Source organism: Peromyscus eremicus, chromosome 1, assembly GCF_949786415.1.
Source record: "Peromyscus eremicus chromosome 1, PerEre_H2_v1, whole genome shotgun sequence".
In the NCBI taxonomy this organism is placed as follows: Eukaryota; Metazoa; Chordata; class Mammalia; order Rodentia; family Cricetidae; genus Peromyscus; species Peromyscus eremicus.
In genome coordinates this window covers 25,540,517-25,558,895 of record NC_081416.1, presented here as the reverse complement: position 1 = coordinate 25,558,895, position 18,379 = coordinate 25,540,517, and the positions used below count along the sequence as shown (strand labels likewise).

At 39.1% G+C, this 18,379-nt stretch overlaps 1 protein-coding gene across 1 annotated transcript in view; it reads left to right on the top strand.

Annotated features, from left to right (window-relative positions):
• Window positions 1-18,379, top strand: part of Btaf1 (B-TFIID TATA-box binding protein associated factor 1) — a 94,826-nt gene that overhangs the window by 22,498 nt on the left and 53,949 nt on the right. Inside the window, exons 4-11 of the mRNA XM_059258779.1 lie at window positions 1,323-1,466; window positions 7,472-7,635; window positions 10,110-10,246; window positions 13,865-13,994; window positions 14,703-14,771; window positions 16,588-16,677; window positions 17,452-17,547; window positions 17,636-17,812. Coding sequence (XP_059114762.1) covers window positions 1,323-1,466; window positions 7,472-7,635; window positions 10,110-10,246; window positions 13,865-13,994; window positions 14,703-14,771; window positions 16,588-16,677; window positions 17,452-17,547; window positions 17,636-17,812 — 1,007 coding nt within the window. The remainder of the gene's footprint in view (window positions 1-1,322; window positions 1,467-7,471; window positions 7,636-10,109; window positions 10,247-13,864; window positions 13,995-14,702; window positions 14,772-16,587; window positions 16,678-17,451; window positions 17,548-17,635; window positions 17,813-18,379) is intronic.

The following is an 18,379-nucleotide window of genomic DNA, read 5'->3' as shown; positions in this document are numbered from 1 at the left end:
CCTATCCTGGAGCTTGCTCTGTAGACCAGGCTGGCCTTAAACTCACAGAGATCGGCCTGGCTCTGCCTCCCGAGTGCTGGGATTAAAGGCGTGTGCCACCACCGCCCGGCAAGTTTATTTTTTTTATTCTGGCATTGTGAAGTAAGTACTTCATAAGATACAATAAATGTTCCCTAAGTGAGAATTCAGTAAGGAGCAACTAGATTCATTTTAGTCTTTTTGCATAAATCTTATCTTTCTTAAAGTTTTTGCTCTTATTTTCTGATGTGTTATTTTGAATTTTTGTGTTAATTTCTCTTTTATCAAATCTAAAACCAGAACCTTCTCATTTCTAGCTCTTTATCCCTGGTTATCTTATAAGTGCAGCTTATTTTATTGAATATACTAGCATTAAAATTTATAGTGAGACTGGTTATCATTACTAGACAACGTTCATGAGGTTGTTTTTTGTTTTTTAAGTTGAAGCAGTTATACTTTCATTCACAGTAAATGACTGAAAATGCCAGGTTAACTGTTGTGTTAATAAGCAGTTATAGTTTAGCATTTATAGCTGATCTTTTTTAGAAAGAACGTAGAACACTTTGAAGATATGCTTGGGTCTCAAATGGATGTATAATTTCAATAGTTTGTTGTGAGGCTACCATTAGAGTATGGAAAGTAAGTCCTGCTGAGTGAGTAGTTGTTTGTGTCCTAGCTATTCCTCTGACGTAGGGAGAGACAGTGTTTGTTACTTATCAATTCATTGTGTGCATGTTTGCCTTCTGGTTTAGTAGTATAATAAACTCACACTGTGCTGGGCGGTGGTGGCGCACGCCTTTAATCCCAGCACTCTGGGAGGCAGAGCCAGGCGGATCTCTGTGAGTTCGAGGCCAGCCTGGGCTACCAAGTGAGTTCCAGGAAAAGGCACAAAGCTACACAGAGAAACCCTGTCTCGAAAAACAAAACAAAAAAAAAACAAAAAAAAAAAAAAAAAAAAAAAAAACACTCATACTGTAACTCTGGAGGATTTAAACCCTTAAACAGTAAATTAAAGTATGATATTTAACATATATGCCAACACGGAGATGTATTTCTTCATATAACATGCTTTCACTGTTGGAAACACATACCCACTTACCATTCTGATGGTTTGTAGAAGGGGAGTCACCAAGTTAATAATTGATTCACAGATAATTAAGGAGTGATTGTAGATAAATCACAGTGATTTTCCTATCTTTGCTTTTCTTAAATCTTACCCAATACTGCAAGTAATGCTATGCTATGTTCTTTCACTCTGCATTTTTGATTATATGGTCAAATTAATATTTTTAAACTTCATCTAGAACCTACAGAAAGTTCTATGGAAGATTCATCTACTACAGATCGATTAAATTTTGACAGATTTGATATATGCAGATTGTTACAGCATGGTGCGTCACTTTTGGGGTCTGCTGGTGCAGAATTTGAAATCCAAGATGAAAAACCAGGTTGGTAATAGTCCTGGAGAAGTCTGAAACTTTGCTTTCAAATTGACTTATAATATGGTGTGCTGTTTAATATATAAGGAATCATAAAATGTAAATTGACTGAAGTTTTTATGTATGGGGGAGTAGACAAAGTAACCAACAGTGCTTGCTCTAAAGCTGGAATAATTAGAACCAATACAGAATGTGGCAATGTTTTTACAATTCTGGGAATTTGAAGGTTATTTTTATTGTTGTATTATCTTATGTTTTGAGTAGTGTTGGATCTTGTGCCTATGTGCAAAGTAAAAAATTGAAATTAAAATTAAAATCAAACCTTGGCTAGGTAACTGGCTCATTATCTTTAAGGTAACAGAATATATTAGATAAATAAATGCCTTGAGTGCAGCAGCTCATACCTCAGAGTGCCAGCTCCTTGGGAGGTTGAAACAGGATCATTTGAGTTCAGGAATTTGGGATTAGACTGCAACATAGGGAGACCCTACCTCAAAAAGCAAAAAAACCGAAAAGGGGTGGTCACAGGAAAATAAATGTTTTCCTATTCAAGATTGTGGCCTTGGGTAGGAAAACCTCTGATGTTTTTAATAGAGTTCTGTAAATAGGTTGTCTCTTAACTTAAAATACCTTTAATCCTATCAGAGGCAAGTGAATCTCCGTGAGTTCCAAGCCAGCCTGGTCTACATAGTGAGTTCTAGGCTAGACAAAGTAACACAGTGAGGTTTTTTTAAAAAAAATGATGGATGATATCAGTATGATTTTGATTATGGTCTGTGAATTTGATTCCTTTCTTTTGGCTATTATTTATTTATTTGTGTGTGTGTGTGTGTGTGTGTGTGTGTGTGTGTGTGTGTGTGTGTGTGTAGGGTGAGGGCATGTGTGCCATGGTGCTCACGTAGAGGTCCGAGGAAGTATTTGGTTCTTGCTCTCCACTGTGTGAGTTCTAGGGATTGTACTCAAGTTATCAGGCTTGATGGCAAGCACCTTTATTTATGTATAAGTGCTCTGCCTGCATGTATTCCTGCACGCCGGAAAAGGGAATCGGATCCAGCAAGTACTTTCATTAACTTGCCTAGTGTGGCAGCCTTCTGCTTTGATTTCTTTTGCATATTTACCATGAAGTGAGTTGCTGATCAGGTGGTAGTTCTCTTAAGTTTTCTGTAGCACCTGCATCATTTCATATTCCCACCAACAGTAAACGGGGATTTAATTCTTTCATGCTCTAGCCAGAACTTTCTTTTTTGGCATGCTAGGGACTGAACTTAAGGCATAATTTGTTCTGCAAGATCTGCCAGTGAGTTACCCTCCAGTCTTTTCTTTCCTTTGCCCCTTTGGTTTGAATGTTTGTGGGTGTATGTGCACACGTGTGTGCCTGAAGGTCAGAAGTCAACTTCACGTTCATACCAGTTTTTGAGACAAGGTCTCAATTTTTCCTGGAACTCACTGATGTGGCTGGGCTGAGTGGCCAGTGAGCTCGCGTCCCCTGTCTCCCGCTCCTCATCACTGGGGTTATAGGTGTGTGCTGTCAGGCCCGGGTTCTGGAGGCTTGATAGTGCTCTCTCTCCAGCCTCCATTTTCAATTTTTTGGTAGTAGTCATTTTAAGGATATGAGAGAGTCATATTTTATGGCTAAATGATATTCCATTTTGCGGACACCATATTTCATTTATCCTTTCCTCCTTTGAGTTGTTTCCACTTTCTGGCTATTAAGTATAAGCTTTTGTCAGGGCTGGGAATATGGCTCACTGGTTAAAATGTACTGCTCTTGCAGAGGATCTGTGTTTGGTTCTGAGCCCACATGTCAGGTGGTCAAACTACCTATAACTCCAGCTCCAGGGGTTCCAGTACCTCTGCTCTGTGCACAATATTTCCCCTCACATACACATAATAAAAATAAATCATTTATAAGTTTGTTTTGTTTTTGTTTTTCGAGACGGGGTTTCTCTGTGTGGTTTTGGTGTCTGTCCTGGATCTTGCTCTGTAGACCAGGCTGGCCTCGAACTCACTGAGATCCTCCTGGCTCTGCCTCCCGAGTGTTGGGATTAAAGGTGTTTGCCACCAACTGCCTGGCTACAAGTTTTTGTATGAACATATGTTTTCATTTCTCCTAGGAGTGGAATGCTGGGTCACAATAGCTATGTTTTTCTGTTAGAGAAACTACCAGTTTTTAAAAAGTGGCTCTGCGCCAGGTGGCGGTGGCACACGCCTTTAATCCTTTAATCCGAGCGCTCGGGAGGCAGAGCCAGGCGGAAGTCTATAAGTTCAAGGCCAGCCTGGTCTACAGAGCCAGATCCAGGACAGGCCCCAAAACTACATGGAGAAACCCTGTCTCGAAAAACAAAAAACAAAACAAAACAAAAAAAAGTGGCTCTTCCATTTTATATTCTATCATCAGTGTACGAGAATTCGAAATTCTCCACAGCCTTGCCAACACTTTATTATCTAACTTTTGATGCTAGCCACACTAGTCAATATGAATGCTAGCTCTGGTTTCATTTGTGCTTTTCAGCTGACTAGTGATATTGAATGTCTTTCATCTTTTCATGTGTTTGTTGTCCATTTTTATCTCTTCTTTAGAGAGGTTTGTAGAAATGCCTGTTCAGGGTCTTTGCTCATTTTAAAATTTGTCCTTTATTATGACTTGGAAGCATTCTTTGCATGTTCTAAATACAAGTGCCTTACTTGCATATTTTCATTTATTTATTTATTCTGTGGGTTGCCTTTTTATTTTCTTGGCCATATTTTTTCCTTTTTTAATGGTGTAGCTGAAGATGAAACCCAAGGCCTTGCACATAGTTTACTAATGCTCTGTCACTGAGTCAAGTCCTTGTTTTTGTTCGTTTGTTTGTTTGTTTTATTATTATTAAGAAATTTTCTATTCACTTTACATACCAACCACAGATGCCCCCTCCCCCAAGGCAAGGTTTCCCATGGGGAGTCAGCAGAGCCTGGTACACTCAGCTGAGGCAGGTCCAAGCCCCTCCTCCCTGCACCAAGGCTGCGCACAGTGTCATACCCTAGGCACTGGGCTCTAAAAAGCCCGCCCATGCACCAGGGATGATGAATCCCAATCCCCCTGCCTGAGGGCTCCCAAACAGTTCAAGCTAAACAGCTGTCTCGCATTCAAGTCCTTGTTTCAAGTTTCTTTTTCTTTTCTTTCCCTTTTCCCTTCCTTTCCTTTTCTTTCCCTTTCCCTTCTTCTCCCTTTTCTTCCCCTCCTTCCCTTCCTCTCTCCCTCTCTCCCTCCTCCTTTCTCTCTCTCTCTCTCCCCCTCCCTCCCCTCCCCCTCTCTTTCTTTCTTTTTCTTCGAGACAGGGTTTCTTCAGGTAGCCTTAGCTGTCCTGGAACTCACTCTGTAGACCAGGCTGGCATTGAACTCACAGAGATCCGCCTGCCTCTGCCTCCCGAGTGCTGGGATTAAAGGCGTGGGACACCACTGTAGCTCGAGTTTGCCTGCCTTGCCCACAGTCAGGACAAATCTCTCTCACCTGCCAGTCTCACAGCCGCTCAGACCTGACCAAGTAAACACAGAGACTTACATTGCTTACAAACTGTATGGCCGTGGCAGGCTTCTTGCTAACTGTACTTACAGCTTAAATTAATCCATTTCTATAAATCTATACCTTGCCACGTCGCTCGTGGCTTACCTTTCACATTTTCTCATCATGGCAGCTGGCAGTGTCTCTGACTCAGCCTTCCACTTCCCAGCTTTATTCTCCTCTTTGTCCCGCCTATACTTTCTCCTGCCTGACTACTGGCCAATCAGTGATTTATTTACCAACCAATCAGAGCAACACATTTGCCATACAGAACATCCCACAGCACACCACCACCTGTCTGTTTTAATTTTCTTGATGGTGTTCCTTGAAGCATAACATATAATTGTGATAGGTCCAATTTATGTGTTTTTCAGTTGTGTGTGCGTGTGTGCCATATTTAAGAAACTCTCTCCACACCTCCTGCAGCCTTGAGGCAGGGGGAAGGGCTTGGACTTGCCTCTACTGGATTTGCCTCCCCATGGGAGGCCTTGCCTTGTTGGCAGGGGAGGCTGAGGGGGCAGGAGGAGGGAAGAGGAGGATCTTTGATTGGTGTGTAAAATGAATGAAAAATTTTTCTTAATTAAAAAAGGAAAAAAGAAACTCTCTCCAAAGAGTTTATCAATATGCATTGTTCTAGTTTTTTTTTTACAGCTCTTGCTATATGTAAGATTGATTAGTGTTCTATTTTAACAAGATTTTTGTTGTTGTTGTTGCTTTGAGACAGGGTTTCTCTGTGTAGCCTTGGCTGTTCTAGAACTTACTGTAGACCAGGCTGGCCTAGGATGCAGAGATCCTCTTGCCTCTGCCTCCTCCCAAGTGCTGGGACTAAAGGTGTGTGCCACCACTGCCTAGCTATTTTAACAAGTTTTTAAATCAAGAAGCATAAACTTAGTTTTGTTCTCTTGGATCTGGAGGTACAGGTGATTGTGAGCCACTTGATAACGAGTGCTGAGAATTCTGGAAGAGCAGCAAGTATTCCTAACCTCTGAGCCGTCTCTTTAGTTCCACTGTTGGCTTTAAGTTACATTTTATTTAATTGTCTGTGTATGTGTGTAAGTGGTGTGCAAGTGCCGTGGTGTACTTGTGGACATCAGAGGACAGCTTGCAGGAGTTCTCTTTTTTCACCATGTGGGTGCCAGGGACCAAATTCAGCTCATCAGGCTTGCAACAACCCCTTACCCACTGAGCCATCTAGCTACCCAGCGATAATGACTCTTTTATTTATTTAGTTTTTTGAGACAAGGTCTTACTACATAGACAAAGGTGATGTAAAACTCACAGAGATCCACTTGCCTCTGCCTCCTAGTGCCTTTTTTTTTTTTCCACCCAAGACAGAGTTTCTTTTTGTAGCTTTGCTTCTTTCCTGGAACTCACTCTGTAGACCAGGCTGGCCTTGAACTCACAGAGATCGCCTGGCTCTGCCTCCTGAGTGCTGGGATTAAAGGCGTGCGCCACCGCCGCCCAGTGCTAGTGCTGCTTTTTAAGAAAATATTTTCATAGCTGTTTTAAGGCCAAGTTTTAATTTTTTTGAAGATTCATTTATTAATTTTACGTATATGAGTGCTCTGTTGACTACACCAGAAGAGGGCATTGGACTCTACAATAGATGGCTCTGAGCCACCATGTGCTTGCTGGGGATTGAACTCAGGACCCCTGGAAGAGATGCTACTGCTCTTAACCATTGAGCCATCTCTCCAGCCTCCAAGTTTTAATTTTTTAAAAATTTATTTATTTAGAGAGAGTCTCACTATGTAGTCTAGCTGGACTGGAATGTAGAGATCTGCTTCCCTCCTGGACTCTGAGATTGAAGGTGTGCACTGCCACACCTGGCTCTTATTTATTTATTTATTTTTTTGGAGCTGAGGATTGAACCCAGGGCCTTGCGCTTAGCAAGCGCTCTACCACTGAGCTAAATCCCCAACCCTGGCTCTTATTTATTAAATAAAAAGAAATATTTTATTTTATATGTGTATGAGTATTTTGCCTATACACCACATGTGTGGCTGGTGCTTGAGAAGGCTAAGAGAGGTCATCATATCCCCTAGAACTGCATTTACAACCAGTAGTTACGAACTGCCTTGTAGGTGCTGAGAATCAAATGTAGGTCCTCTGGAGGAGCAGCCAGTGCTTTTAACCCTGAAGCCATCTCTCCAGCCCACTCAGTTTTTTACTTTTGAAATGACACTTTTTTTGGTATAATTCTGTTTTACTGTTTTTCATTGAAGGATTTGATATTTTGCTTGTGACATTTCTAAACTAACCTCAACTATATAGCGTAGACTGGCTCTCTATTGCTGCTTCAACTTTCTAAGTGCTGGGATTTCTAAGTGTTTACATAGACATGTGGTACCACTTGCAATTAACCAAGCAAATGTTAGACAATATATGTTTTTTAATGTGGGAGTCTGGTCTGCGTATAGTAAAGACTTTCTTAACTGATTTGGAGGAAATGTATTTCTTTTATGTTTACAGGTGAAGTGGATCCTAAAGAGAGAATAGCACGTCAACGGAAATTATTACAGAAGAAACTTGGACTTAATATGGGAGAAGCAATTGGAATGAGTACTGAAGAACTCTTCAACGATGAAGATTTGGATTATACCCCAACTTCAGCAGCCCTTGTAAACAAACAATCTGTAGGTAAAATATTGGGTTATTTGATTGCAAGTAACAACACAAAGGGTTTACTTCATGTTGTTATATAACTGAACCAAGAAATTTCTATAGTGCCAAGTGCTGTGTGTGTCCCCACTTAATAAAGCTTAGTACATCAGTATATGTAGATTAAACACATTTGTGTGTGTAGTATATGTATATGTTCATGTGGGTGTATGCATGAGTTTTTCCAGGTGCATTTGTATGTGTGTGTTCATGTGTGTAGAAGTCAGGTCAATATCTAGTGTCTTTCTTGATCAGTTACCGTAGTTTTAGAGACAGCGTCTCCATTGAAGCTGGAGCTCATTTAACATTAGGTTGTCTGGCCAGTCTCCTCCTGGCCTGCCTGACTTCACGTGAACTCAAGTCCCCATGCTTGCACAGTCCACACTCCACTGACACTCTGATACGACAGCCTCAGTCTGTGTTATGCGGAGTCATAGTTTTACTTCTTCTTCTTCTTCTTTTATTCTTTCAATTTTTTTTCTATTCTTTTTTTGGTTTTATCAAGACAGGGTTTCTCTGTGTAGTTTTGGTGCCTGTCCTGGATCTCACTCTGTGGACTAGGCTGGCCTCAGAACTCACAGAGATCCACTTGCCTCTGCCTCCCAAGTGCTGGGATTAAAGAAGTAGGACACCACCGCCTGGCTTATTCTTTCAATTTTCAGTGGATGCATATGAACTTTTAAAAAACAAGTGTTTTCATTAATTATTTTAGAATTTCATATAATATATTTTGATCATATTCATCCCTGACTCATCCAGACCCACTCACACCTCCTGACCCCATTTCCTCCAATGCACATTAACTTTATTTTGGACACAGTCTTTTGAAGTTCTAAAGGCTGTGGCTGTTTCCCACACAAGTGAAATGTTATGTTTCAAGAGGTTCAGTTCTCTCCTACCCTCTGAAATCTTGTAGGGCCCTTTGGCTCCATTAATACTTCCTGCTTCTGGTAAGGTACATAGTGCATGTCTATAATCCCCTGACTCTGGAGGCAGAAGCCAGCCTGGGGTACATAATAAGTTCTAGGCTAGCTTGAGCTACAGGGCAAGACTTGTCTCGTTGGGGAGGCTTTGGTCATAACAGGTTGGTCTTGCATGTTGAGGCCCCTTAAGGGAAATTTCTTAAAGGTTTTTGTTGTTATCTGCTTGTTATAGCTGCACTGTCATGTGCCAATGGTTCTTGGTTCCAGGACCTCAGCACAGCATCCATACTAGTAATCCTTACTGGGTATGAAGTAGACATTTTCAGTTATTCTTAGAATAGATACAGAAAGGAATTTCTTTTCTTTCTTTCTTTCTTTTTTTTTTTTTTTTCTTCTTTTCCCCTGAGACAGGGTTTCTCTGTGTAGCCCTGGCTGTCCTGGAACTCGTTCTGTAGACCAGGCTGGCCTCAAACTCACAAAGATCCAGCTGTCTTTGTCTCCTGAGAGCTGGGATTAATTAAAGGAGGGCACCACCACTGCCCGGTTTCAGAAAGGAAATTTTAAAATAATTTTTATTATATAAACACAGTATATCTTTCTGTCAATGTCTATGTCTCTCTCCTTCCTGCCTATGATACTTCTGCCTCTGCCTCCAAAGGGCTGGAATTCTTACTGTGTTGCTCAGGCCCAAATTCCTGAACTTAATTTATCTTCTTGCATCAGCCTCCTGAGTAGACAAGCATCTTAATATTTGCTTATTTTGCTGTTTTTATAGTGTTTCCAATGAATAGAAAAAGAGCAAAAGAAGTAGGAAGTGGCTAAGATGAAAGGATCATCTTAGTGGCTAAGTTGATGATAGAGTACTGTACCAGTCGGTCCTTAAGGCTATAATTCTTCTTCTTCCTTTTCCTCCTCTTATTCCTCCTCCTCTTCTTCTTCTGAACATGATATGCGTTGGTTTCTTTCTTTTTTTTTTTTTTTGAGAATTTTATTTTCATAACTTTTTATGGTATTATGATTATTTTGTCTCAGCTCTTCAGAAACCTTCTCCTTGTTAGGATTATTTATTTATGCCACACCTGTAGTATAAAAAAGTTAGGAAACAAGACCATTGAGAATTAGATAATTAAGAAAGATTTTTTTTTTAAGTTTTAATTATTTTTTGAGACAGGGTCTTTCTGTGTGTTCCTGGCTGTCCTGGAACTCTATAGGTAGATCAGGGTGACCTCGAACTCTTATCCTCTGATGGGATTAAAGATGTGCTATTTTTGTTTTTGAGACAAGGTCTTACTAGATAGCCCTGGCTTTCTGATCCTCCTTCAGCCTTCCAATTGTTGGGATTTTAAGTGTTCCAGCACACTTGGATTGAGAGTAAAATCATGATACAGCCATACAACATAATAGTGTAATATTATCAAAAAGAATGTTTAATCTCTCTATATTAAAATACCTATATCTCTAAGATTGAAACTATAGGAATTTATTTTAATTTCTGACAGTTTAAACTCATTGTTTTATTCTTTTAGACTCTCCAGGCTGCTGAATTGATAGATTCAGAATTCCGGGCAGGAATGAGTAATAGACAGAAGAACAAAGCTAAAAGAATGGCCAAGTTATTTGCAAAACAGAGATCCAGGGATGCAGTGGAAACGAATGAGAAGAGGTAGTAATCTTTGTTTATTCACTTGAAACAGTATTGTGCTTGATTTACAGAGAAACACCTTGATGATTTTTATTCAGCCAAATAGGACGGCTTGGATTTTTTTGCTCAGGACAGAGTATTTACTGTTCCTGGGGAATGACATTGCAGAAAAATCTATAGGAGTAGAATTGTTTTGTTTTTATCATTATTTCCTTAGTGATTTTCAACCTCACATGAAGATTGAAGACCTACAAGGGAAGAGCATTCCAGTCACAAAGAGTATAAATGCTTTTACTATGGGATATTCAGGATGGCTGAAATGTATCAAATGGAGAATATTAGAGAATGAATTCAGAGATGGGGGTCTAAGGATCACCAGTCAAGATGATGGACTTGTTAAGTTAAAGTATTGTCAGGGTGTTATCCTTTGTTCTTTAGTTAAGGGCTATGCTAAATAGTTGGTGATAATCCAGACTTGCTCTGTTAATCTTTTTGTAGAAAAGAATTCTGAAAAGTAGGGTAACTGTCTTATTTACTTGAATTAATTAAAGTGTTATCTGTCTTGAAAGGGTAGCTAGTTCAAAACTACATCTTTCAGATTGTTCTCTGAAAGTGCTTGTTAAATTATAGATTCTTGGGCCCTTTGTGTCTATTAAACCAGAGTCTAATGGTATTCAATAAATGTTTGCATAAGTTATGAATTAATAAATATTGCAAAGTATAATATTAGCTCTTTGTTATAGATGAGGATACTTCTGTTCTGGAAGTTCAGACAAAGCTAAAGTGTCTGCAGTGTTAAGAGTTAAGCACAAACAGATAAATAATAAACCCATTTGATAAAATCCATGCTTGGGTTGTTTTAAAGGCTTGTTCATATATTTTATGTATATGAGTGCTCTATTTGCATATATACCTGCATGATAGAAGAAGGCATCAGAGAGAAGAGATCATCAGATCTCATTACAGACAGTTGTGAGCCACCATGTGGTTGCTGAGAATTGAAACTCCAGTCCTCTGGAAGAGCAGCTAGTGCTCTTAACCACTGAGCCATCTCTCCAGCCCCAGTTATTTGTTTTTTAAAGTATAAACTCTTTATTATTCAATTTGTTAACTGTGGGATTTTTAAAGTGAACAATTTAAGGTCATAGACATTGAATATCACTAAGCCAAATGTTCCAAAAATCTAAACCTTTGAGCATGAGTTTCAGATTCCAGAGGATTTTAGGTTTTTGGCATTAAAGAGAATTACCTAATGAAGCCTATGCAAATATTCTCAAATTCAGTAAAGTCTAAGATCAGAATGTTTCTTGGTCCTGACTAGATAAAAGATACTCATCATGTAGTGATCTAATAAAAATTTCTATTAGCTTTCATTCATACTTTTACCTGACTATTTGAATGTTGGAAATGTTACACTTTTTCAGAGCTTATTATCTATTCCAAACACTAATTCCTATAGCCAAGTAGTAATTTAGGCCCAGAGGGTACAGCAGTGAATATAGTAGATGAGAATTCCTGTTCTTGGTGCTTATATTCTAAAGGGAAGAACGATGTGGAATAAGTCTTCTTTGTATGTACATGTATGTATGATGCATCATATTAATGATAGTTAAAAGGGGGGAGAAAGACAAAATAAGCAAAGTGTCTTAGTCACCATTCTATTGCTGTGAAGAAACACCATGACCAAGGCAACTGTTATAAGAGAAAGCATTTCACTGGAGGCTTGCTTATAGTTTCAGAGGTTTAGTCCATTATGGTGGGAACATGGCTGCATGCATGGCACTGGAACAGGAAAAGTATATCCTGATCCACAGGTTGAGACAGACAGACAGAGTGTGAGTGACTCGGCCTGGCATGGGCTTTTGAAACCTCAAACCTCACCTACCAGTGACACACTTCCTCCAACAAGGCCACACCTCCAAACCCTTCTCAAATAGTGCCACTCACTGGTGACTAAGCATTCAAATACGTGAGGCACCATTCTTAGTCAAACCACCACAGAAGGGGAAACATGGGGTCAGAGTTTGAATTTTTTTTTTGTTTTTGCTTTTTTGTTTTTGTTTTTCGAGACAGGTTTTCACTGTGTAGCTTTGGAACCTGTCCTGGAACTCACTCTGTAGCCCAGGCTGGCCTTGAACTCACAGAGATCTGCCTGCCTCTGCCTCCTGAGTGTTGGGATTAAAGGCGTGTACCACCACCGCCGGCCAGAGTTTGAAATTTTGATTCGATGGTCTAGGAGGCCTTCATAGGTGTTAGAATAAAGATCTGAAAGAAGGGTGCTGGCTCTTAACTGTCTAGGAAGAGACGTTCCAAATGAATCGAAAAAGCAATATCTGGAAGTGGAATTATGCAGGTTTAAAGATGTAAGGTGACCTACCAGTATAGTCTGATAGGAGAAAATTAAAGAAAGAGCAGGGCTGAGGTGCTGGGGTCTTCACCTTTTTCATGACTTATAGAACAGGAACCCTTGGCCAAAAGTTCACACTCTTAAAATACAGAGACTGAGCAATGGGCACGGTGTTGCACACACACCTTTAATTCCAGCATTGAGAGGCAGAGGCAAGCTGATCTCTGAGTTTGAGGCCAGCCTGGTCTACAGAGCAAGTGCCAGGATAGTCAGGGCTATGCAGAGAAATCCTGTCTTGAAAAACAAAGAAAGATGTAAAGAGAGGAAGAAATTCAGAAGAAGTTAAGTTTATTTATGCTTTAAACTACATTACTTTTTTTGTTTTTTCAAGACAGGATTTCTTTGTGTAATAGTCTTGGCTGTCTTGGAACCCTCTTTGTAGACCAGACTGGCCTCAAACTTACAAAGATCCACCTGCCTCTGCCTCCTGAGTGTTGGGATTAAAGCCATGCACCACCACTCCCCTGCCTTTTTCAATTCTTTTAATGATGTATAAAGGTAGTTTGTGTTTTGTTGGTTTGTTGGCTGGGCTTAAGTTATAAAACTGTACTTTTCTCAAGTGTTCTGCATACTTTTTAATCAGTGGTCAGTTTCTGTATATTTTTAAAATGTTTGCTAATTTTTTTCATACAGTATGTTTTAATCATATTCTTTCAACAAATAAGCATATATTACTTGGCATATTAGTTTTCTCTAGGTTGCAAAAGCCTAAAAAAGTTAGTGTCATGCTTGGCTAGATTAAGTTGTTGAGTTAAAAGAATTTAAAATTAAAAGAAAGGGAACTGGTTGTAGAGATGAAAGAATAATGTGAGATTTGAGATTCAATTTGAAAGAAAAGATTCATAGCCGGACATTGGTGGCATATACCTTTAATCCCAGCACTTGGGAGGCAGAGGCAGGCGGATCACTGTGAGTATCTCTGTGAGTTCGAGGCCAGCCTGTTCTATAAAGCGAGTTCCAGGAAAGGCACAAAGCTATACAGAGAAACCCTGTCTCGAAAAAACCATTAAAAGAAAGAAAGAAAGAAAGAAAGATTCACGAACTTAGAGACTAGTAGGGTATATTTTGTTCAAAAGTATTAATGAGTTCATTTTAGTTGACGCATAAGACTTTTAAGTAAGCTACATAAGCAATATTAATACGTCCATGAAGATGATGGATTTTTCTTACATGCACTGTGGATCGTTCATATTTTCCTTCATTTACTTTAAAATTAGTAACTTCTTTTTTAGCAATGACAGCACTGATGGAGAGCCAGAAGAAAAGAGACGGAAAGTAGCAAATGTTGTTATTAACCAGACTGCAAATGATTCCAAAGTCTTGATTGATAATGTTCCAGAAAGTTCTTCCTTAATTGAGGAGGTATTTTGAAATTGTTTATAACTTTTTTATTTTAACTATTATTATTATTATCATCATCATCATCATCATCATCATCATTATGATTATTATTTGTATGGATGATTTGCTACATGTGTGTCTGTGCACCACTTGCATGACTGGTGTCCATGGAGGCCAGAAAAGGGTGTCAGATCCCCTGGGACTGGAATTATAGATACTCATGAGCTGTCATGTGGGTGCTGGGAATTGAACCTGGCTTCTCTGGAAAAGCAGGCAGTGTTTTAAACCACTGAGCCATCTCTTCAGCCTTATGAAGAAATTTATAAGTTTCTTAAATGTATACATTGAGAATATTGTGTAATTTGTCAATGAGGAGAAATTTTATTAGTAAACATTTTTATTTGTGTTTTATGTACATCAGTGTTTTGCCTGCATGTGTGTCTATGTGAGGATGTCAGATCCCCTGGAACAGGCGTTATAGACAGTTGTGAGCTGCCATGGTGGGTGCTGGGAATTGAACCCAGGTCCTCTGGAAGAGCAGCCAGTGCTCTTAACCGCTGAGCCATCTCCCCAGCCCTAGTAAACGTTTTAACACTTCATTAGTAAAACATTTACTTTAAAATTTTAAAGCTGTTACTATTGTTACTACACATAAACATACTTTATTGAATGTCTTAAATTGTTAGCATAAAGCTTTGATCTAGCAGTAATTATATCTTTCTTATTTAGACAAATGAATGGCCTTTGGAAAGCTTCTGTGAAGAACTTTGCAATGACCTTTTTAATCCCTCCTGGGAGGTAAAGCATCTTCTGAGCTCTCTTTTGCGTTAACAAAGGAAACAATGCCACGGATAGGAAACTTGCTAAGATTCCTATTTTCCCCTCGGGTCTCCCTTAGGATTTAGGGCATATTATATAGTTTTATTGTCTCTTGTGTGTGTGGGGTGGGGTTGAGGGTCTCATCATGTAACTAGCTGGCTTTGAACTCATAGAGATTCCTCTGCCTTTTGGGTGCTGGGATTAAAAAGTGTACTCCACCACACTAGGTTTGACTTCTAAGTAAGAAATTTTCAGATTTTTTTTTTTTTTAAAACTTTTCTCATCCTTTAAATTATGTTTTGAAGCAAATTGTTCATATCTTTTTATTCTTTTGGCTACCATAAAAACTTAGTATTTTTCTCATAGACAGTAAAAAAAAATATTTTTCATTGAAAATGGACAGCTTTTGGGCAGTCTCATTGTAGTTCAGGCTGGCTTTGAACTTGCCTCCTGAATTCTGGGATTACAAGTGTTCACCACCATATCATGCCTACAGTGGGGAGTTTTGATTTACGAAGAATAGTGATTTCAGTGCATGGGTGTATATTCTAGATGTACAGAAGCATGTGTTTACTATACACAGGCCCTGGAGTCACACCTCAAAATCACTTCCACAATCAAAACAAAACAAAACCGTTTTGAGTTGGGATTGGGCACATCTAGAGTGGTATGGCTGTAGACAGGGCAGATGGTTTCAAACCAGTTTCAGAAGTAACTTAGCCTCCAAAAGTATTTCTTTAAAGAAAATTTCAAACATGTCCCAATATGTAGAAAAGGTGAAAATAGTCTTTGGTGTATTACTAGTTGGTCCTTGAATTAACAAGGCTTTGGGGCCTAGGGACGTAGCTCATTGGTATAGCACTTGCTTAGCATGTGTGAGATCCTGCCTGGGTGTTATTGTGAGCATGGAAAGAAAAAGAGAGGAAAAGAAAAGGAGGGAAAAATCCTGCCGTGAGTACTTTGTAAAGGTTTTAGCTCAGATAGCATTTTAGATAAATGAGTAGAGTGTCAGTGGCCTTTCCCCCTTTTAGATAACATGTAAGAGTATCCTTATCTATGAGAATGGTGATTTATCCGTGGTCTATAAGGAAGCACTAGTCATTATACATCTTAGGTGAATTCTTTTCTTTTGGCACTTGACCTTTTTTTTTAAAAAAATGTATGTACTCTAAAATAGTGGTTGGGCTATATAGAACAATATATGGAAATTTATTTCCCTTGCTGTTTAGTTCTGGGTGCTGGTAGAGGCTGGGGGTGGGGTGAGAGCCAGGTAGAGTTACCTGGCTAGAGTAGGAGAATAACTATTTTCTTACTCAACTTTTAAAACCTTCCATATAACCCAAAAAGTTGTGAAATATGTGTAATTTGTCTAAGTTGAAAAACATAGCCCTATAAAATACCACTTATTTTACTTTCTTTGTATCCCAGAACAAAATGCATATTATTAAAAACATGATTATAGGCCAGGTGTGGTGGCACAGGCCTTTAATCCCAGCACTAGGGAAGCAGAGGCAGGCGGATCTCTGTGAGTTCTTGGTCAGCCTTATATACATAGCAGCTTTCAGATCATTCAGGGTTACAAGGTAAACATGCATCAAAAGGAAAGAAGGAAGATGACAGGCAGGCAGGCAGACAGACAGACATAATTATGTTTTAATAGATGTTTCTATAACATCAGCAATGACTGGAAAACATTTTCATGAAAGAAAAGTCGAACTTGGCTTCTTTAAACACTTGATATTTTAAAACTTTAAAACTTTAAAGACTCTGATATTTGCTTCCTGTGTGTTTTTAGGTTCGACATGGGGCAGGTACTGGACTTAGAGAAATTCTTAAAGCTCATGGGAAAAGTGGTGGTAAAATGGGAGACAGCACTTTAGAAGAGGTAAGTGTATTAAAATTAAGATTTAGTTTTAGTAGCCAGCCTCTCTTTCCAATTTAGGGGAAAGTAACAAAAGTTATGTACCATAAAGTAGGAATGCAAGGTGAGTAAGAAGAAATACTGTGACAAAGTTAAAAAGAAATAAGTAAGAAAAATACAAGTTTATAGTTGTGGAATCAATTTAGGGAACAGAGATATTCAGAAACCCTGGAGTGGAAAAATTGTAGAAAGAAGAACATTGAGCAGGATATAATGCAGTAGAGAGTAGAGTTAGATGAAGAAAATGGTAATAGTCCTGAGCAACATTTATGTAACAAGAAACACTGGAAATAGCATAGATAGCAGAAGATCTGATACAGAGTAATCTAAGGTAATTTTTTTCTTTTATTTTCTTGGAGATGGGACTGCTTTGAGACAGTCTCACTATTTAGCCCTGGCTGGCTTGGAACCCCTGTATACCTTTCTAGCTTAGAGCTCACAGAGATCTGCCTGCCTCTGCCTCTTGGGTACCCAGCCTGTAATTAGTTTTCTTAAGAGTACAGGTAACATAATAGAACCATGAATATAAGAATTTTGATATATTGTCTCTGAATGTAATCATTAAAAAGTTCATGGTTACATTTAAAGATGGTATATTCTTCTCAAGTTTGGTAACTGTTCTTTTGCTAAGATAATCTGTCCCAGTATTGTTTTTCCTTTTTTGGCCCTAACACCTCTATTATCACCCTAGTACAGAGCTGATTTTTACTTATTATTAAAACAATTGTATCTTAATAGATGATTCAGCAGCATCAAGAGTGGTTGGAGGACTTAGTCATTCGACTCCTTTGTGTTTTTGCCTTGGACAGATTTGGAGACTTTGTTTCTGATGAAGTAAGTAACATCTGAGTGAAGCTTTGCCCGAATTGTTAGTTCTACATAAGTAAATCTTCTGCATATGTGACTTCTTTGTGTTATCTAGGTTGTAGCGCCAGTCCGTGAAACTTGTGCTCAAACATTAGGTGTGGTTTTAAAGCACATGAACGAAACAGGAGTTCATAAGACAGTGGATGTGCTGCTGAAGTTACTGACCCAAGAACAATGGGAAGTTAGACACGGCGGTCTGCTGGGAATAAAATATGCTCTGGCAGTTCGTCAGGTAAAGAGCTCAGTTTTTGAAAGTATATGTAGGGACTTTTCAGTCTTAGGTGTTTTGTTTGTTTTCATAGGTATGCTTGATTGCTTGCTTGTTCTTTGTTTTATGATCTAGGCATGTAGCTCCACCTGGCCTGGAACTTGCTATATAGACCCAGGTGGGCCTCAAAATTGCAGAGGTTGTTCTGTTTCTGCCTCTTGGGTTCTGATATTACAGGTGTGTGTCGTCATGCCAGGCTCAAGCTTGCTTTCTTGAGAAACTGTCGCAGAAATAGGTGGTGCTCATAACAGTTTACAGAGAAATCAAAAGATGGTTAGTTACATTATTGTTGCAACTAATTCAGTGCATTTCATAGTTTCTTTAATTGTATAAACTCATTTAAATATTGAATACATGGTCTGAAGTCTGCAAGACTCAAGTTATACAGGAGATACATATACAGGAGAAATAGACAGGAACCCACCCTGGGAAACTTACAGCAGTCATCAAAGCAAGCAGTCCGGGGCTGGAGAGATGGCTCAGACGTTAAGAGCACTGACTGCTCTTCCAGAGGTCCTGAGTTCAATTCCC